The sequence below is a fragment of the Nicrophorus vespilloides genome, unplaced genomic scaffold, assembly GCF_001412225.1.
Source record: "Nicrophorus vespilloides isolate i.1.1-1 unplaced genomic scaffold, Nicve_v1.0, whole genome shotgun sequence".
NCBI lineage: Eukaryota > Metazoa > Arthropoda > Insecta > Coleoptera > Silphidae > Nicrophorus > Nicrophorus vespilloides.
In genome coordinates, this window is record NW_017095831.1 from 101,661 (window position 1) to 124,092 (window position 22,432).

Here is a 22,432-nt window from a genome sequence, read left to right on the forward strand (position 1 = left end):
TACTATTCATGAATAATGTTTTAACGTAACTAAAAATCTAACGATTTGATACTTCTAGAATTTTTATATAAACGTTAAGAAATGAGAAAAATAGAAATTGATTTTCATCAAATAAAAAAAGCGATTAAAAAAGAAAACGAACGTTTAGGTAATTATTTCAATGTTTGGAGCTATTCAATTTTGATTCAAACATGCTTTAATGTTAGAAACGTTTCCTTGTATAAAACCAATTTAAATAAACTATTTTTATTTATTACAATCATAGCAATATTTTAATGAATTTATATTCCAATTAGCGAAACAACATAAAATAAACATTACGTAAGAAAATTTAACAATAAAAAAAACAAATAATTATCCTGGAGTGCTTAGCTTCGTACGTTCTTTAACTATAATTGTGCTAAATTAATATGCAAATTCCGCTTGCAAGTCCAGTCTGCAAACTACCATATTTTTAAGACCCACTACGCTGGAACGTACTTTTTATTAGCATGTCTTATATTTTTTTAAAAACATAATTAAGTGGTTAACTGTAACGTGTTAAAGTTTATGGTAGGCCAAACAGATTAAATGGGATCATAAGAGCTGACCACTTACATAAATTACTCTAAGCGTGCGAAGTCTTCGCTTTATATTTATATTTAAAAAAAAAACCAGGAAAGTTTCGCTTAATTTCAAAATCTGTGTTTGTTTATGTTGCATATTGTGTAACAGTTGTTGCCTTTTTTTGTAAATCAAGGATCTGTAATATTCGTATTTTCAAACTGTCGTCGATTTCTCTCTATTCGTGTCATATGTTTAAATAATTACGAAGAATTAGGTAAAAAATGCGTTTATTGTTTGCAAATGCAAACGTCTGATTGTTCGCTTATAACAATTTTCACGATTGTGTATAGGTCATTGCTAAAAGGAGGTTACAGTCAGAACCTTTCGATATTGCAAACTTCGAGATTAACCGCTAAATCACGTAGGAAACTTTATTTAGTCGTTTCTTTCTTTCATTATTTTCTGATACATCCACTTTACTTCATCTCCAATAAGACGAGATCTTCTTATGAAATAGAAGGAGGCTCGCGTCACGTCACGTAACCTGACCTAGTCCAAGTTGACTACTCTTGAAGAATACGAATACATAAAATGTACTAGTAATGTATGCACCATCTGACCCACATAATGCACTTAACATTAGAGACGACTTGTATCTGTCATAACTGGATTCATGACGGACAGAGTTTAGAGACGGGCTTCAAATCTCTGTGTGTACTTATTTAGTTAAACTACTTGAAACTCATCGTTCGTAATTCACTTCTGAATGGACAATTTAAATTCACTTCCATTTGATTCAATTCAATGACAATCGCATACTTCGCTAACACACGTTCCGATTTGAATTCGAAAGGCACTGCCAACACATAACAGTTTCATTATTTTAATCTTAAAATACCAGTATACAACAATACCTCGCATAGTGCTGCTTCGATCAGTCCGGAATCACTATAGTCCGGTTTAATAATTTCAAAACAAAATAAAAATATATTCTAAAAATAATAGTAACAAAAATTATTAAATGATCAATGTTTTCCTATATACAGTCATGTCTCATTTTATACAGTTTTTAGTTTCAGTTACTTATAAGTTGTACATAAATAAATATAAATAATAATACATATTTATATTAAATGGAGATTTCATCTAAATGTACAAATTTTAAATTGTATCAAATGAAATTTTTTATTTGCTTATATCAAAATTCAATTATTTAAATTCTGTTTTTATTGATGTGACAATTTCCCAATTAAAATTTGTATTCGATCGAGTAACAATACATTTTTTTGCAAATTTATCGACCTGACCCAGATCGAAATCCTTTCCAAATAAAAACACGAAAAACATTCTACATTTAATTCTCAATTTCCGCTCCAATTGTGTTTGCGTCTTTCGGTGATCGTGAATCAAATGTACAAGTTATAATTTAATTACGCACTCTTTTCTTTATAAATAAATGCAATCATATTTTCTTGTTGACTCATTAATTTCTAACAATAATTTTAGAAGATCGTCTAAAAAAGATGGCAAATCTAGGTAAATACAAATAGAATCACTGAAAGTCACGTTCACAAAGAGAAAGGTTTCTTATCTACCAGTCCATCCTCAGTAACTAAAGTCTGGGAAATGGAACTTATTAAAGGATAAACCTAGAACTGCCACATTTAGAGGAAGAGGGAATAACTAGAAGTTATGTTTAAGAAACTCATCTGGCTTGTAAAATGTGTTGATAGAAAGGCACAACCGGCAAGTAAACATAGAAATTTCATAAGATTTAGACCGAAAGACTTTAGAAAGATCATTAAAATTGATGTGCATTTATTTCTGTTACTGAAATATTACAAAAAAAAGTTTAATACACTTAAATAAATATTTAAGTAAAGTAAAGATTGTATAAAACAAGATTATTCTGGATATAAATCAAATATCATGAGTTTAATGCAGACACGTTTCTTTCAATAAAAATACGTTGGTATTTAATAACTGTATATAAACTAAATAATTATATATAAGAGGTTCTTCAACCCAATTGACTAAGTGAAGGAATTAATAAATGTTTAAGAATGCCTCAATCTTCAGAGAAGACCGCATTTACCAACTTCTATACATATATATAAATAAAAAAAGGAAGAAAACAGAATTGCATTAAACGAATGCTTCACCTTCTACGGCTTTTTATTTCATTCTCTCCTTCCATGCATATACTTTTTTTTTCCTTCAACGTAAACTGCATGCGTTCCAGATGACTTGCACTGATGTATATGGTCAAAAATTAATTTACATGTGGTCAACATCTGTTGCGCAATAAGGCCTCAGGGCCCAGTATTCCAGGTCATTCTGAAAATCGCTTTGTCGCCACAACAATCCTCAACGCATTCTCGACAAATAGATTCAACCTTAAAATGCACTCGTCTCCGAACAAATTCAATAGTCAATTAAATCGAATGCAGTAAATAGGTTGCATGAAATATTAAAATTAATAATTGAACTGGATAAGTTTTTACTTTTTTTTCAAACATAAATTGAGAAAAACTTAGTAAGAAATTAGAATTGTAGGTTATTACAAAAAGAAATGATTTACGTGTGTATGTTTTCATTCGAAGTAATTTAATGAATTATACATTAATTAAAAAACTTTAGTCTCGTTCGTTGAGAGCAACGGTTACAATGAGTGAGAAAAATGTTTCCAATAAATTAATGGGCGGTCGCTGAATGGGTCTTTTATTGCGTTGGTATAGTGTTAAAGTACTAGCGGTACCTTGACCTAGCTCATAAAAGAGAGCTACAGGTATAAATCTATATACGTTCACCAGCATCGACAAATTAATAAATCATTGCGTTTCGAGACGTTTCCGCTGCAAAAAGGCAGATCCAAATACTAAATGTATAAAAAAAAACAATATAGAAAAATTTGTAGTATTTTGACCTTGCCCAAAACGATCACAGTTGATGATTTTTATTTAAATGTTTCCAAGCTGTTGTTTACAGTTAAACTTATTTTTTTTTTCCTTCCATCTTCTTCTGTGAATATAACTGTGCAAGTTTTATTTGGAAACCAATAAAAAAATCATCTTCAAGAAAACCTAGAAATATATATTTACAGTGGTTGCAAATCAATTCATCCTTCCTTATTAAAAATAATAATTTTATTCATTTATCATTAAAGGGAATCAAAAAAAATATTCAAAATTTGGATTGCGAATATTTTCAAGTGTGAAGTGAAGAAAAAAAACTTCACATTGTCAAAGGTTTCTGAGAGTTTATTATTCGATTGTACTGTTAACGGTTAGACATTTTTTTGAATGAGGTTGTTTTGTTCAGATCAGTTTCGGTCATAGGTCTTTGCTTATTGTAAAATACGTGTGTACTTTGGTGTTTACATCCATATTAGCATCAGTATTCATTGTTATTTTATTTTTTGTAATGAGCACGTTTCAATTCAATTTCAAAACAGCTTTATTATTTTTTAAGCTAATTCAATGACAGTGGTAATTTTCATTTTTGAGGCTGTTGAAAGCATTAGCTCTTTCAACCCATAATGAGTCACTTATTATGTAACTAGATTTATATGGTTACATTCTGAAGTTTTGCATTTAATGTTTGATTACGTTTCTAAAGTACCAAAAAAAAACCGACTTACTGTATATTCATTATTACAACATATTTTAATTTTCTATTATAACTGTGTATCTTATAATGTCATAAACAAATATTGACTAAAAAAATGTAAAATAAAAATCACACATCATTATAAGCGACAATTGAGATTTTATTATTAAATTGATGTTCTGTGTATTGTTTGTTGTATTTTAATTTCATTTATAGTTGTAATTTGAGTTAATTGTATTTTTTATTTGTTATTGCTAAATCTTTACTCACGTTGCAGAATAAATAATGAAATTCATTAATCATAAACATTGAAATTGTACATGTCTCAATACATTAATTATATTAATATTGTCTATGAAATAATAACTTTTCTTTATCTTTATTTAATACAAAACAATTATAAAACAGAAGCTGCATATTTTTAATAAAATTGTGTATAAAAACAATTAACATTTTTATTAACTTTCATATAAATTGCATTAAAATTTAAATACGTGCAATACTCTCATTTCTTTTTTTCGAAACAAATTTCCTCTTTATAGCAGAAATTGAAATTTCTATGGAAATAATATGGAAATTGCAGAGTGGTGAAGTGTAAAAGAATGTTTACCAGTTCTCCTTCAATTAAAGAGGTAATCCGACGTGCATCCGGAAATAAAGAGCGGAAACGAGAAAGTAGAAGAGAGAGGAGAGAAAAAAATATATATATAACGGCAAGATGAAATGGAATGGGATTTAATATAGAAAATGGGGTGTAAATCAAGGAAACGGAAATTTAGATCTATTATTAGCTTAGCTCGGGTTCTTCTCTCATGTCATTACAAATAAATGAAAAAGAAAATCGAAAATGCTCTTGAGCGATTATTACAGAAATTGAACGTTTTGAAAGAATTAATTTTTGAAATTTATATTTTTTATTTGAATTATTATTAGAAATTAGATTTATATGTGTATTACATAATTAAGCTTTTACAATTAATTATGTAAAGGTTTCGTAAATAGTCGGATAATTGGGTTAATTAATATCTATTTTGGAAGTAAAATAGGGGCAAATAAGGCAAAAAAAAATCGGAAATTTCATAAATAATATAGGGACAAATGCGTCGAAGATTTACGAAATACATAAAAAAGTGTATTAAAATATCGCATAAAAATAAAATCGCATAAAAAAGAACCGTACAAAAACAGGTTCTACTGTACAAATAACTGAAATTTTTAAAATAAATAGAAAGAAATCAACCATAAAGTTATATAGTTATGTAACTATAAATTTGTAGTCCTACGATTATTAGAATTATGATGTTGTTATCTCTAAGGTGCGAGATATTATATGAATTCCACAGAACTTTTGTGGTTTTATGATTGGAATGCCGTGTTGTCCACGAAAGGGTGTGGGATGCAATGCAATTCGCTCTGATACAAATAGAATCGGTTGGCTCGGCCGGAGATTGTTCTGCAAGAAGTTTCAAAGAAACGCCAAAAAACGAACAACGAGACCGACCGTTTAATGGCGGATGCAAAACCGCACCAACGATTAATTGCTTGTAACGAACTTTAATACACTTGAATGCCACTCTCATGCAGTGCATAAATTCGCGCAGAAACAAATTTGAATCCACTGCATAAAAACCGTGATCTAATCTACCAGACATTGCATACCATAAAAGCCGATAACACCGAAATGGTTCATGACATTCTTCTTTACTTTTTACCTTCACAAATTTATTGTGACATAATCGACGCCGGTCTCGTTTTACACAACATTGTTGCAATATAGCATTTTTATTATATCTATGTTTGTTTACAATTTGAGCGCAGAGATGATATTAAATACTCGGTTAACGTTACCTCTGATAACGAAGCTTTGATTTAACGAAGTCCGCAATTGTCCCAAAACATTGTTAATTGTTGGAAAGAAGTCACTAAAAAAATGATTAAATGGAGTTTAGATAAATGTGTACAAAAGTTGACTCAATTAATAGGTTTCGAAAATATCGATAAAGTGGATGTTAGAAATGTATTGAATGCAATTTAAACATTTATACAAAAACACTTTTTTAAAAACCGGTTTTTTAATCTCAACTTTTTCTATAAAACCGGTTTAAACTGGTTTTCGAATTTTCACAAATAAAAACAGAGAAAAAGGATTTTTACAACTTATTTTCTTTATATTTAATATATAAAAATTAAATGTATACGAATAACAATAAATGACTATAAATTATTTATTTATTTCTTGTTTTTAATCGTTTTTAGAGCTATACCAAAAATGTAAATAAAGGTGTTACTAATCTCACTTGACTTTTCTAAATCACGTGACATAAGTAAAATATGCCTTCATATTTTAATAAGTTCACATCTTGTCGTCCTAAATCCTCAGCTGATTATTATATTGAAATGGTAAATTATTCATTTTTACATTTTAAATCTAGGTTAAACACCCTTATAAAAAAAACGGTTTTCGAATTATATAAATTTACCAAAACCGAGTTTTAAAAACCGACAAACCCTAATTGAAAGATTTAGAAAACATTGTTATTTCTTGCTGAAAGAAATGTTAATAATTAATGATTTAAAAATAGTTTTCATTAGATAACTTTGAATATTTTATGAAATATTTATATTATAATTATAATAACATTGTTATAACCATTCATGCAAAATATAACATTTAAATTACTTAACATTAGAAACTAGGATAGAACTAATTACTAGAAAAGTAAAACGTCGTGTATTACATGCTTTCATTTTATTTACGTGTGAAATCGATCAATATATAATAATAATACGACATGAATGTGCTTTCCAATAGATTACGTTACTGATTTATAATTGCAACTCTTGTCGATATACATTACGATCTTTCTGTGTATGTACAATTATATTTTAGGATTACCCATCCAGATGGCCCGTGCCAGAGGATACGAAACATAAATCAGATAAACCTTTCCACTGTCCATCCAATCGAAAGCGGATTTTTCGCAAATGTAAATAAATATATATACCAGACCGTATATAATAGAAGAACAAAAAAACACATGCAAATTTTGCGTGCCAAGCGATGATCTGGTCGGCGCCAATGCGTGTCTGCTTTAAATCAGAATCAAATAAAAATATGAAACAACACAAGTCTTCTGTTCATAACTTTTTAAATAACCGATGATCAATTTATGAGGATATAAAATCTAATAATCTCATTCTAACTTTTCTTTTTACTTAACAAACTTTTATTATAAGCAATATATCATAATATGTAAACACAAATATGGACGGCTTCCTGTAGTTTTCAGTATTAAGTAAAGATTTTTTTTGGATACATTTAAATTTTTTTGTTAATTAAAATAAAAACCTTTAATGACGCTAATAAATATTAATAAATTCCGGATTTGAGACAACATTAAAAGAAGCATAATTTAGATTTATTATTTACTAGTTATATTTTTGTAGATTTAAAAAAATGGGGAAATATAGATATTTAAGTTATTTTCGTTATTATTAATATTTTAATAAATACATTTTATTACTTACATAATAAATATAAATACAAATAGTTATTGACCCCAGTTCAAAATATAAAAAAAATATTTTAATATAAACATGTATTGTTTTACAGTGATAATATTTTATTTTTAATTTAGTAAAACTTCGAAAACCGGTTTTTTGTAATACTGGAATTCGGTGTTTTCGGTCAAAGGTCGGTTTATGTATAAAATTAAATCAATATATAGTTTCAAACTACTACTACAACTACATGTTGTGTATATCTTTGAACTACAGTACAAACTATTAGTATTGACAGGTTTATCATGTAAAACATAAATGTGCGAAAAACCAGTACACAAAAAGTACGAATTGTGAATAATTCAAAGATATTATTAAATTCTTAATAGCAATAGTTAAATGGAAACCAATGGTTAGTTATACTTATATAATGCTTTCTAGATGTGTTACTTATGTTCACTGTAAATGTATCCTCGAGTAGAAGAGACAAGATAAACGGATGATTAAAATAGTAGTAGTCCGTAGTATTAGTAGACAGCTGGCCGAAAATGAACGCCAATAAACTTAGGTCTGGAACATTTACATTTCGGATGTCAAGTGCGGCCCACTTGAAATAGACTTCTGTTTATTAATAAGAGTGAAAAAGAAGTAAACTGGTTTTCGACACGTCCATAGACCATCCAAAAAATCTAGTTTACCTGAATTTCTAAATGCAAACGATCCGAATACAAAATTTCGCTCTCTGTGAAAATACCCACAAAAACGAACACACATAAAATACACAAAAACCATAAAACAAAATATACAACATGTGTTTGACACGTTTCTGGGGGTCCACCAATTAGCACAGAGACCTTTCAACGCCGCCACCGCAACAGTCGTCCCTTATATTTTTAGACCAGTTTTATAAGATCTTATGTAAACGCGTCCAGACGGCGGCGAAGGCGGCAACGTTACGCAATCAGATGCAACCGGAAATTACTAGGGGGCAGAGGTGTAAATAAAGGATTTAATCTTCCCATTTTCTTCGTCATCCTTGATGCGAGGATAACCATTCCATTTGAATTGCGGCTTGTTTGAGGAGTCAACGGCCGAAATGTTTTATTCAAATACAGATACACATCAATCATTAAAATAATATTAGCTGTTGCAGCTTAATTCATTTTAAATACTGCTCACCTACTTTCAGGTCGACACTTATATACGATTTGTGTTATTTGAATAACGCTTCGGCCGTGTTTGTTGACATGTACTTACACGGCTTCTCGAAATTAAAATTTACAACGCAGAGTTCCGAGTCTTTTGTCTCTTCGTATTTATTATATGCACATGAGGTGCTTGAGATAAGGAAACAGGCTATGCTGAGCACGTATGCAGAATGATTTCCGTTTCTTAAAAAGTTTCCTATATCTTTCAATAACATCTATAGATTTGTTAATCTTAAACGAAAATGATAATTCAATTAAACAGAATCAATTAGAAATAAAGTAAATTGTGTTATATCGTTTCATTTAAATTATAAGTTATCCGAGTTTTGTCGTGTTCTTAAGTTTAATTAAAAATTAATATTGCCATTAACAGAACAACAAACAAATACTTATAATTATATAACTTGTTTAGTTTAAATGAAAACACTAAGCACAATCATATCGAAGCATATCTTTTAATGAACGTTACATATTATCATTTTTTTTTTCGTACTCCAAAATAATGGTTTTGAAGAAATACCTATATATTATGGGACATAACTATATAACTTGCTTAACTTTAAAAAATTCTTAAAAATAAGGAAATCACTGAATTAAATAAATTATATAAAATTTATTGTAAACTTTAAAAAAAAAGTTATACATTTTAACTGTTATAATGGATTAATCATAAATTGCGTATAACATTGAAAATGTTTTTATCTATTTTATACTAGTTACACATGATTGCAATATTTACTATAAACCAATCCTTAATCCTGCTTTCGTACTTGAGTATAATAGTAAACATTGCCAATATTTATATCGAGTTATATTTAACATATTGACTGTTGAAATTTTCAATTAATAATATCTATTGACCTATTTTGTATTAGTGTCTGTAGTGTTAAGTTGTATAAATGTTTGTGGTGTCAAGACTTAACTCTGGCAAAGTGTCAACATACCCACCTGGGTTGTATTTACCACTAGTACCCTTGACAACTCTAAGAGCCTAATTTTGAACACATTGTGCTCCATACATACTGTAGAAAAGAAGCAAATTATGGAACTAGAAAAAAAATCATTAGTTTCCTTTTTTTATAATTACATACTGATATTCATAACGTATTAAATTAAGTTATTAATTCATCTTATATATTTAAATATAAGAGACTATTACATATTTAAATGTTTTTTAAAAGGCACAAAATTAACAAATAATTGTATAACACCTCTGCAATACGTAAACTGAAACTCCGAAAACTACTATTGCATAAGATCATTAATTCGGAGCGAAAAAAAACGTATTTGTACGTTGCATCACCAGACTATTAGGATTAGAACACACTTGTATGTATACGGAGTGAAATTCTGTGAGAAGATTGAATCGAATTTGGGCCACCAATAAATTGATTACACAATCCAGGCCAAGCAATTCAGAGGAGATGAGTAGAAACATTTATTATATAATCGCACGTATTAATAAATAAAACGTGATATCTTTATTAATTGTACATTTACTTAAAGTGGTAAAAAAATATAACTAAAACACAATTTTCTAACCACAATTGTTTTTTTTTTGTTTGAGAAATTTAATATATTTTTAATATATCTTTACTAAGAAAATAAGAATTCAGACGTGTATAACATAGTCGTTATTTCAAAGTTGAGAAATTTGTAAAGACGAGTTTAGCTCAAATATTTTTATGTTATACGTATTTATAGTTTAATTATAAAAATGTAATTAATTATTTAGAAAAATTAGAATTAAAAATTGAGACCATTTGCATTTTTAAATATTACAGGAATCAAACAAATAAATTAGCTTTTTTTAAAATCATTCTGCATACAAAAGTACCAACTATTAAAATTGTATTAAGTTTTTCGATGAATTCTCGAAAATACCAATGCGTTATATTGTTTATTCGTTGCTCCCCTAATCTAGTAGCATATCCGCTTCCGGCTGAACAACTGCCGCACGGATTTTATTTATTTCAGCTGTAATTTCTTTCGATTCTGGTCCGATTACCGTGTCGAGTTTTGGCATTGTGTTGCGTAATTAATATGCAAAACACGCGTTCCTAGGATCAATTATGTCGTCCGGGATGCATCCGATACATATTTCATAAGTGATTCGGCGCAAGCCTTTACTAATTGCTAAAGATACCACAAAATCGCGGTAATGCAGCGACATTAGGTGGTCCGTCTACCAAAAAGGGTTTATTAGGGCTGTGGAGGGCCCTTATCGAGCCAGTCATTCTCCCCATTCGCGTGCGTTGCTTTTACGTTACCTCCCCTTTCGCAAAACTTAACACCCCAACAGCAGGAAAACCTGAATTTGCACAGCAGCGACAGATGATGGGTGGCTTTTTTCACGCAGACACAAAAGGACCAACGGCATTTGCATGTACGCATTACTTCTTTTTTTAAGAATAATTTCTTTGCTCGGATGTTGCGAAATGAGACACGTGAAAACACAATAGGTCCCTCCAGTCTATATAGTATTGATTTTAATCCACTGAATACTGAGCTTGGTCTGTTACCTTGCCAACAGCCGCCAGTAGCAGGCATTTCGCTGGTCCTTTTTCATTATCCATAATACATGTTTGCTGTTATATAACTTTTTTTTAAACTCGCATTCAGCAGTCTCGTTACGTCCAGCTTTTACGCACTGAGTTGTATCAACTCATTTACATTCAAACTAATTATTTCAAAAAGAAAAAAGAACCGTAAACGCGTTTTATGTTCCATCATAAATTATAACTTAATATGTTGAAACACACGTGAAAAAAAAAACAACAAGGGTTCAAAATATATAAAAGACCTTACACGTTTAAGACATTAAGTCAAAACATTGTGACTGTTTTCAGTAAAAAAAAGAGTCCTTAATGATTCGTCTTTTCAGAAATCCAATTATTACAAACATACTAATTTCATGAAACACGTAGAGTGAAATTCGAGAATCACGCGTGGAAAACAATGACCCCCCATTGATTTTCCAATATTTACAAGCAATCGAGTAACGTTCAGCGTAAAAATAAAATCCTGTGGTAAATTTTGTTACAAAATAGCATTTAGCTACTCGTATTATTAGAATATTCGCAATCGTATTTCACATACAAATTTTGTTTCATTCCCTTCAATTAATCTAAAGTCAATAAAACACACATTAATACTTTGTAAAAATATAAAATATCTCGTGTATGAAATTTGATTGTACAAGACATTTTCGCGCTTAATTAGGTTTTCTTATATACATGAGAGTGTAATTTACTTAAGAAAAGCATATATATATTGAATAATTTAAATATCTTTCATACATATTTACTTTTATAATCTTAGTGTTGGCTGAGGTGGTGACATATCCTGATTGATGTAAATTATCAGTAGACTACAAAGGTGAACCACATTTTTCGTTCTCCTTGGTAATCGGAAAGATGATAGGTATGGGAAAATAAGAGTAAAAATGAATGTAAATAAATGGCAGTTGCGTTTGAAACAGCTGATTATATTGATCGCTGGGGGAAGTTTAGGATTGAAGGGCGCAATATTAGCTCCCTCGCCATTTAGACAACAGGCGAGAGCCCTCCCAGGCGTCCGATCATATCGTGCAAAATCGACCCAATTACCTACACATATCAATTAGAGCTTTCGAGCACTTTCGATCACGAAAACCTTTCAGTCACGTCAGAAGGAGATCCTTACTCGAAATAATAATCACATAAGAATTCCCAACGTTTTCCCAAATCACTCAAGGAAGGGAGAAACGTAATCCTGGCGTTCATTAAAAGTTCTAAAATAAGAATGCAATTAAAATTTTAATTTAAGATTCCTACCATTAACGTCCGCAGAAAGACATACTGCTGATAATTCCGCAGCACGGTAAAGGAAGGATGAGTTATCGTGAAAATTTTCATTCAGGTTTTTCCACTATCGTTGAAAGAGATAACGCTTTTCCCCGCTACATTCGCCTTCGCTTCGAAGAGGAATTAAATGAAAACATTTCTTCAATTTACTTGTGTCAAGACTCTTATTAGGCTTTTCCGCGGTGCGGTTTACATTAAAAACAAAGCCAGGCACGGCTCCATTTACACTTAACAAGCACATATTTCTACATACGCAAGGAAATTAAACCTTGGTAATGTTTCATGAAATGTGTACGTAATGCAAACTTAACTATACCATAAAATATTATTAACTTAGTCAAGCAACCACATTTATTTAATTAATCTAGTTTAATAGTCAACTTTTATTCATTTATTTAAACATAATATAACTCTTGTGTGTTTTCAAATCGAAAAAATAATGTAACTGTCAACCAAGTACAATCAAAAACACACGTTGCGATTCTTCGAAGAGTTTTAAGAATTCTAGGTATCACAGGAATTATGTAAATAACAATTCGATAATGATCTACATGTAAATAGAAATTTCATCAGCTTGCTGTACATTTCTTTTGTAAATGTGGTTCCTGTACCTTCCGGTTTACCTCCCCTCAAAAACATTAATTTGAATACATCGGGAACGATTCCCTCTGAAGAACGGTTTGAAGAATGAAAAAAAACAATGAATTCTCACGAAACATAAAAGAGCCAAAAAGAACTTTCCTTTATCCCATTTCGCCTTATTCTTTGCCAAATGTACGTATAATAACGATAATAAGTAGGATATTATACTCCATGTTAGGAAACTGAATGGGATTGTGAAAAAGACAACAAAGAATCATTAACAATATGGTATTTTTTCTAACTCACTCTGCAATTAAATAATACTTATCTGAAAACGTTTTAAAAGTAATTGCCAGAATATATGTGTCATACATAGTTTATTTATTTTTTGATATTGTATAAAAGTAAATAAAATCATTAATCATTAAGCCTTTTCAAAGAAAACTGATTCAACATTTTAGCAAATTTTGTTAGATCATTGATATTGTATAATTTATGATAAACGTCATTTAACATGGAAAACTCTTAACAAATACAGTCAAGTATTTTATAAAAAATATATAAGATTAAAGAAATCTTCATGGCATCTTTATTATAATACTTTTACGCACATACTGTTTTATAATGAATGCTTTAAACCTTGACCGATACTTACATATTTTTTTTAGAAGTTCTTGAATATGAAGCGTAATTTACAAAAGTTCATAGTCTAAAGTTATTTAAAACCATGATAACAGTGATGTAAATGCATTTACCATACCTTTGTAGTTCTAAGCACACTACGAACTTATCTATTTAAATACTAGACATTTTTTATTGGTGATGTTTTTGTTCAATACTCTATATACATGAAAATGAACTTCTCATAGCAATTTCAATAAGACATTTTTTTTGTTTCAAAACAAATCCAATGTACGTTTTTCTTTTCTCAGTTTCCAATCGGAATTAATGAACCAATTAGATTATTAACAAGTAACCTTTGAAGAAACAAAGGAAAAAAACATTAGTAACATAACACAAATAAAAGAAAATAAACGATAACCGGTTCCGTGGTGGATTACATAAAACATTATACTCGTAAAAGGTTGATTAACACGATGCGTGCAATTCTGCATATGAAAACTATGCAATTATCGATTTTTCGAAAGATTGTTATATGTTTATGTAAAGCTCATGGGGGAACTGTACAAGTATTACCACCCAGGAAGCGGGAGTTATGGGAGAGAAGGGTCTCTTTCTCTGCCCTCGAAACAATCATCCGAAATATGATGATGGGATTGCGAACACTCACCTTCATGTCTTGTATGATCTGCTGGAAGAGCCCTCCGAGGGCCCCGGTTTCTCGTTCCATCGGTACCTCCATGTCTTCTTCTCGCCTCTTCAATCTTCACCGCAGTATGGATCTATTTACCTTATGAATTATACTCGAAATGCACTTGTATTGCAATGTTTCATATTAATTCCATGAACACTGTTGAACACACGAATTCCGGACTATCTGCAGAGCGGAAGCAAGCGGTACAGTTAATCTCTTCCGTACACTCATTCACGTTGTTATTAACATGATCAGGGACAATTCGCGCCGAAGATAATCTAAACAAACGACAACCATTACAGTTACAACTGCAGCAACTCTACAAACCGTCCGCAACCAACACACTCGATAACATGAATGAGACTTCCCCCCTACTAGAAGACATCACACAAACATCGATACCATCCACAGTGCTCTCTCTTAACCAAAAGCCCAACTCAAGATTCTTGTACCTATTTTCAATCATTAACCAATTACATATTACAAATTAAGTATACTCATTTAATATAAAAAATAATCATTCAACAATAACCATTTACCAAAATGAAAATAATTAACAAAAATATAAAATTCCAATAATTTTTTTTTTTAAATTTGGCTATGCTTTCAATCCGTCAGTCCGCATGGTAAATATAACCAAGAATTTGTGGCATGTTTTCATACAGTTTGTTATTCATTGTTAGTGTTTAAATAGTGAAAATAAGTTACTAGAAAATGGGTGAAGACATCCCAATCGAAGAGAAGAAAAAGTCGCACAGGGAGAAAAAATCAGGTAATTAAACAAACAGTTAATAATCTAATATTTTTACTTAAAAATGAATGGATTTTAAGGTAAAAAGGCTGAAAGGAAGAAAGCCAAGAAAGATGCCCAGAATCCAAATGTACAGGAGCTTACTGACAAGCAAAAGAACCCAAAAGCTTTTGCTATCAACAGTGCTATTAGGGCTGAGAGAAGGTTCCGCAGGAAACAGGATATTGATACAAAGAAGCAACATGTTCCTTTAGTAGACAGGACACCCTTAGAGCCTCCACCAATCTTGATTGCAGTGGTTGGACCACCTAAGGTGGGTAAAACCACATTAATCAATAATTTAATTAAAATGTTTACGAAATCTCCATTGAGTGAGGTCAAAGGACCAGTGACTATTGTTACTGGCAAGAAGAGGAGAATCACTTTATTTGAATGCAACAATGACATAAATTCTATGATTGATTTGGCCAAAGTTGCAGATTTAGTTCTTTTGCTTTGTGATGCCAGCTTTGGTTTTGAAATGGAAATATTTGAATTTCTCAACATTTGCCAGGTGCATGGTATGCCTAAGATTATGGGTGTTTTAACTCATTTGGATATGATTAAAAATAGAAAGACTCTAAAAAACACTAAAAAGATTCTGAAACACAGATTCTGGACTGAATTGTATGCAGGAGCCAAATTGTTCTATCTATCTGGTATAGTACATGGAGATTATTTGAAGAATGAAATTAAAAATTTAGGCAGATTTATATCTGTTATGAAATTTAGACCATTGACATGGAGATCAACTCACAGTTATTTGGTTGGAGATCGTTATGAAGACTTAACCAATCAAGAAATGATTAGGAAGAATCCAAAATGCGATAGAAACGTTTCCTTATATGGTTATATTAGAGGAATTCCTTTGAGTAAAAACACCATGGTTCATATTGCTGGATTTGGTGATTTAAGAATTCACGAGATATCATTCTTGCCTGACCCATGCCCATTACCAGAACAAATCAAGAAAAGGGCTTTGATTGAAAAAGAAAAGTTTATCTATGCTCCATTTTCTGGAGTTGGAGGTATTGTTTATGACAAGGATGCTGTGTATGTAGAATTGGGTGGTTCTCACAGTCACAAGCAAAGAGATGAAGGAGATGAAACAAATATTGTTGCTAATTTAATAGAAACTAAAGAGACTTTGGACGTTAAAATGGAGCATTCCGAAATGCAACTGTTCACTGGTGGCAAAACTTTGATGTCCAAAGATATGGATGTTGATGAGAGTGAAGAAGAGGAGGATGAGCCTCAATTATATGAGAAAAATTCTAATAAAGAGGACGATGAATTGGAGGCAGAGTTAGCACAATTAAAAAGTAAGCAAATTTCGAATTATAAAGTAGAAAAAATAGAAGATTCTGGAAGAATTCGCCGAAAGGTTGTGTTCGAGGAATCCGATGATGTGCTAAATGAAAAATTAGCAATGAGTGAGGATGATGATGAAGACGAGGATAATGATGATGAAGAAGACCCAGAGGAAGATGATGAAAGTTCTGAAGATGAAAGTGTTGAAGAGTCTAAAATTAAACCAAAGACACAACCTGAGTACATTCAATTGAAAGAAAACAAAGACATTGGTATACATTCAAAAATTACTGATGTTTTAAAAAATCTAAATACCAAGAAAGTTAGTGAAAAAGTATCTGATTCTACAAAGAAAGTAGTAAAGTCTAAAAAGGAAGAGTCAGAATCAGATGATGATGACAGTTCAGATGATGAAAGAAATTTAAGTAAAATAAAAGCAATGAAAATTGATAAATTTGAGGAAGTGGAATTTGATGATGAAAGTGATAATGAAGACGAAGAAGATGGTGATGATGAAAATGATGATGAAGATGATGAAAGTGATGATGAAGATAGTAGAAAGGACAATAATAGTAAAAATGAAGATCAAGCAAGTGAATCTGAGAGTGATGATGGTGAAGTTGATTTGGGTTTGAAATGGAAGGATAATTTAGCTAAGAAAGCAGAGGACGCTTTTTTTGAAAGGCAAAAGTCATCTAAAAATTTAATGAAACTTGTTTATGGTAAGTGTTTGCTTTTAATATAATGTTTTTTTTTCTAATAATTTTCTTATAGGGGTATTTGATAATAAATACTTAAAACCTCAAGATGAAGAAATTGAAGAAGATTCAGGTGATGACGAGGATAATATTGGTGGACTCTTCAAAAAGATTTCAGTTGAGCAACAAAAGCTAAAAATGGAAAAGGATAAAATGGATTTGATTGAATCTACTTTATTCATGCCATGGAATAGTAATATTAGGAATTGGATTGATCCAGAGGTAAATTTAAAAATATTTTTTAAATTTTAGTAATACAATTTTAATTATTTTTAGAACAAACTCCTGATAACAAACAGATTTGTTACTGGCAAGTGGAAAGAGTCTGAGGATGCAAATGAATTACTCAAATTAGACGATGCCGAAGATTTGAGTGATATAGGATCTGACGTATACGGAGATTTCGAAGACTTGGAAACTGGAGAAAAGTTTACTGCTAAAACCCCCGAGGCTGAAAATGGCGATGGCAAAGGTGAAAAGCGTAAACGGGATTTAAACGACAAGGATGATATGGCGGATAGAGTGAAATTGGCGGAGAAAAAGAAAACTTTAAAAGAGAAATTCGACGCTGATTACGATAAAACTGAGAAGAGCACTTTCTATGAAGAGTTGAAATCGTCCGCAGAGAAACAAGCTGAAATAAATAGATCAGTTTTCGAGAATATGCCTGATGAGATGAGAGTCCAATTGGAGGGCTTCAGAGCTGGAATGTATTGTCGTTTAGAATTCCAAGACGTACCTTGCGAATTTATAAATAATTTTGATCCTACTTACCCATTGGTAATAGGAGCTTTAAATATGGTGGAAGAAAACATTGGGTTTGTTAATGTTAAGGTTAAAAAGCATAGGTGGTATAAGAAAATTCTGAAGTCAAACGATCCATTAATTGTTTCGCTTGGTTGGAGACGCTTCCAAACGATGCCGTTGTATTCCAAATTGGAAGATGATATGAAGTTTAGGTATCTTAAGTATACTCCAGAGCACGTCACTTGTAATGCCCACTTTTGGGGACCTATTACTCCTCAGGGTACTGGTTTTATAGCTTTGCAAACGTGCGATGGTAGTGCAGAGGTAAGTTGACTCGAAATCAAATTAATTTCCTTACTTATGTACGTTTATAATCTCAGGTTATAAAGCATCAAGGCTTTAGAATCGCAGCCACCGGTGTTGTTCAAGAGTTGGATAAATCCACGCAAATCATGAAAAAATTAAAACTAATCGGTTATCCAATGAAAATCTACAAGAAAACGGCGTTTATCAAAGGGATGTTTAACAGTTCGTTAGAAGTCGCTAAATTCGAAGGTGCGAGGATAAAAACCGTATCTGGTATTAGAGGGCAAATCAAGAAAGCTGCATCTAAACCTGAAGGTGTATTCAGAGCGAGTTTCGAAGACAAAATTAAAGCTAGTGGTAAGATCTTACTTCATAAAATATTTAAGTATTCTTATTAAAATTATATATTTTTTACAGATATTATATTCTGTAGAACTTGGTACAAAGTCGATGTGAAAAACTTCTATACTCCAGTTAATACGTTACTATTACCTGCTGAGCAGAAGAACTCGTGGCGTGGATTGAGAACCACTGGCGAAATAAAGAGATCGAAGGGAATTCAATCTCAACCTGCCTTGGACAGTTTGTACACTGTAAGTAGAAAATCTATTTTGTGATCAATTCATATATTAATAAGAATGTATTTCAGGAAATCGAGAGGACTGTTAAACCGTTCAAACCATTGATTATACCGGGCAGGTTACAAAAGGCCTTACCCTACAAGGATAAGCCTAAACACAGTGTCAAGGATTCCGACAAGAAGAAGCAAATTAGCCGTGTTGCTGTTATACGCGAACCGGAGGAACAGAAGGTCGCAAACATGATGAAGATGTTGAAGGCTTCGTTCGAGTTCAAACAGGGTCAACTTAAAACGCAAACGAAAGAAAGGCTCGCCAAGTACAAGAAAACGATCGAAGACATCGAGCAGAGGAAATCCAAGAAACTCGGGGAAATTAAGAAAGATGTGTTTAGGAAGAGAAGCAAAGCTGAACTCAAAGCTCAAAAGAAAGCAAATAAGAAATAGAGCATGTAAAATATGTTACACTCTTGTTACAATTAATTATGCAATTATGTTGCGTATTTCAACAATAAAGAATTATTTAATAAATATATAATTTTTACAACTTTAGTTATTAATGTACACAATAAATAGAAATAAGTAAACTTTGAGAAAATCAACCCGTTCAATTACTTATTTCTTGTTATTTTTGTTTTAAATAATAAATAGTAATTTTGGCAGTTTTAGTTAGATATAAAATTGCAAAATAGTGTTCTAATCAAAAACAAATTCAATCAATTAACGAGCAGAGAAAGTTCTCAGCTTATTAACTTAGAGATCATCTACACTTGATTAAGAAACGAATTAATGTCGAATTTGCAAGTATAAAATACTTATTGTCAACATAGAAAATATATCTCAAAACTTATCTAAAAGTGATAATTGTACTACCTATTGACATAGTGGATTGTATATGATACAAAGCTTTATCGATGTCTTGTGGTGTGAATACTTTATCAATTAATGGTTTGATGACGCCCAAATCTACAAATTCGTTAAGCTTATCCAGCGATTCGTGGCACATATGGATTTCCCCGAAGTCGTAAATTTCGCAACCTCGGTATTTCTAAAAAAAACGCTTATTAAAGCAATTCTGTTAATAACAATTGTGTTTTCATTAACCTGTACGAAACATTTAATGTGGATGTAGGCCTTTAGCAATGATTTTAGTACAAATCCGTACGAATCGGACGTCAATTCGCTGTTTAAAGTTGAAACCAAATAATCGCAGTACTGCTTGAACTCCAAATTGCTAACTCCGCAATTTCGTGTATTAATTATCACGTCGAATCTATCTCTCAATTCGAGTTCCTTTATCAAACTATTCGAGGATATTTCGGGCAGTTGAATATTAACTGCAGCTTTCGTTTTTATTTCGGATTCCTCAAGAATGATCACGTCGTCTGCTCCCAAGGCTTTCGCAACAGGCAACGATCGTATGAAGCATGTGGTGGTTACATTTGCACCCCAATACTTTAAAATTTGTATAAGTACACAACCGACTGGAGTGCAACCGCCTTGCACGAATATTCTAAAAAAAATAGTTTAACTTATGCAACACGATTTTTACAATAGTTACTTTTTGTCCGCACAATTGTCTTCACTTAAATTGGCTTGTTCCAGAGCTGCCAGAGCCAAACTACCGGAATACGGAAAACTGCAGGCTTTCTCGAATCCCAGCGATGTGGGTTTCTTGGCTACTTGATGTTCATGAGCATACACCATGTGGGATAAAGCTCCAGGGGCCCAGAATGGTGCTGTTAACCATACTTCATCGCCTATATCAAATCTCTTAACATTTTGCCCGATTTCAGTTACAATGCCCACGCAATCTCTTCCTAGTGTCACCGGTAAGCCATGATTGGAATACTGATAATGTTTCGATAATAAAGATCTCAGAGTCTTGCCGTATCCCCTGCAAATGTCTGCATCTACGATTTGCACAGATCCAGCTTTGACAACGACGAGGACTTCATTGAGATCGCAAGAATTTTTCGTGATCGCATCTTCGACATATGTGGCTCCCTAAAAATGACCGAATTAATGAAAATCATTAAAAAAATCGTCAATATAGTACTTCTATTCCTATGTAATTTGTACATTGCACAGCTGGTGTATATCTAGAAACAGTATGTTTTTGTAATCCGATCCCAATTCCAACGCCGATGATTCCACCAATTATTAATCCAGCGCAACCAAAATAAATTTCTCTTGAAGTCCCTTAAACAAATATATAAAACTTACGTTGAGCATACTTAAAGATTAAGTACTAAAACCTGTTAATCCAATTAACCCGCCGACTTAATAAATTTTAATTAACTACGCACTAACGTATTTAAAAAAAGGTAGACGTTACTACTTACAGTTTCCACCAAATACTCTTTGCAAGTTATAAAATATCTTTCTAGGGTTCACGTGGAATAAAATTGTGCATTTAAGTTCATCAGCAACATTTACAATATAATACCAAACATGTTTCAGGGAATCTTGGATTTGTACAGACTTTGGACTATTCAGTGAATTAATGATTACATTTTTAGTTTGATTTGAATACTGAATAACTGCTTTCTTTCCTTCTGTTGCAGCTATGCCTAGCTGATACTAAAAACAAAATAAGCCAATAGATGATATTTATTTTATACATACAAAAAAACATATAGAAATAGCTAGATTATGAAAAACATTTCTATATACATCTAATAAATTTATACAAAGAATGTTTTTTTAAATCGAATTTGTTTAATTTGTTAATATGGTTGCATAACGGTATGTATGCATTTGATAATAAAATTAAAAAAAGTATAGGTTGAAGGTGCATTTAGATGTATTTCTATTAGAGGCTTATTAAAAACAACAACACATAATATGACTTTTGATTGTTGCAATGTTAGATATTTGTAGTAGAGTATTTATAGAATTATGTAATCATAAACAAGCCATACCTGCAGGCTTTCCAATTTCTGTGAACTTCGAAATAGCACCTCATCCATTATAAATATAAGTCATCAGGGGAGCATATTAAAAGAAAATAAAAAGAAAAAACTAAAAAGAAAGAAATTATCACATGGTAGAATAAAATACACAGGTTTTGAATCCAAAGGTCAATAACAATAGATCAGACATAGCTCATTATATATCTGGATGAATGATATGTCCCAAAGTACCCAAAAATGGTGCTAAAGACCATAATTAACTAACTTACATAAAATAAATGTTAAACAACTTTAATCATACTTATTTTAAGATTTGTAATGGGTCACTTTCGCTACAACAGGCAAATATTTTGCCTGAAGTTAGCAAACTACTTATGTGTCAATCTTAAAATAGTTAAAATTAACTGATCCTTGTTATCTAC

The 22,432-nt window shown here is 31.3% G+C and overlaps 3 protein-coding genes across 11 annotated transcripts in view; 1 reads left to right on the plus strand and 2 right to left on the minus strand.

Annotated features, from left to right (window-relative positions):
- The window catches only part of LOC108566101 (metastasis suppressor protein 1), a 43,127-nt gene extending 28,158 nt beyond the window's left edge, over window positions 1-14,969 (minus strand). For 5 of the 8 annotated variants that reach the window (XM_017925884.1, XM_017925858.1, XM_017925876.1 and 2 more), the window contains exon 1: window positions 14,583-14,968. In XM_017925884.1, coding sequence (XP_017781373.1) covers window positions 14,583-14,654 — 72 coding nt within the window. In that variant the 5' untranslated portion in view covers window positions 14,655-14,968. Of the gene's footprint in view, window positions 1-14,582 lie in introns of all 8 variants that reach the window. The other 3 variants (XM_017925867.1, XM_017925841.1, XM_017925833.1) reach the window with 2 other exon arrangements.
- Window positions 14,970-15,224: 255 nt separating this feature from the next.
- Window positions 15,225-19,599, plus strand: LOC108566073 (ribosome biogenesis protein BMS1 homolog). The gene is made up of 7 exons (XM_017925782.1): window positions 15,225-15,378; window positions 15,438-17,429; window positions 17,482-17,687; window positions 17,742-18,536; window positions 18,593-18,875; window positions 18,936-19,111; window positions 19,168-19,599. Exons 1-7 carry the CDS (start codon window positions 15,321-15,323, stop codon window positions 19,540-19,542), a joined length of 3,885 nt encoding a protein of 1,294 aa, XP_017781271.1. The 5' UTR covers window positions 15,225-15,320; the 3' UTR covers window positions 19,543-19,599.
- LOC108566079 (reticulon-4-interacting protein 1 homolog, mitochondrial-like) lies at window positions 19,033-22,369 on the minus strand. Of its 2 annotated transcripts, XM_017925804.1 has the most exons (8): window positions 22,280-22,366; window positions 22,020-22,119; window positions 21,441-21,678; window positions 21,155-21,297; window positions 20,657-21,102; window positions 20,200-20,608; window positions 19,969-20,143; window positions 19,033-19,109 (listed from the first exon to the last, which is right to left on the minus strand). In XM_017925804.1, exons 2-8 carry the CDS (start codon window positions 22,065-22,067, stop codon window positions 19,084-19,086), a joined length of 1,485 nt encoding a protein of 494 aa, XP_017781293.1. In that variant the 5' UTR covers window positions 22,068-22,119; window positions 22,280-22,366; the 3' UTR covers window positions 19,033-19,083. The 2 variants fall into 2 exon arrangements, with proteins under 2 accessions (XP_017781293.1, XP_017781284.1); XM_017925795.1 differs by having other exon boundaries at window positions 22,020-22,369.
- Between the last annotated feature and the right edge of the window lie 63 nt (window positions 22,370-22,432).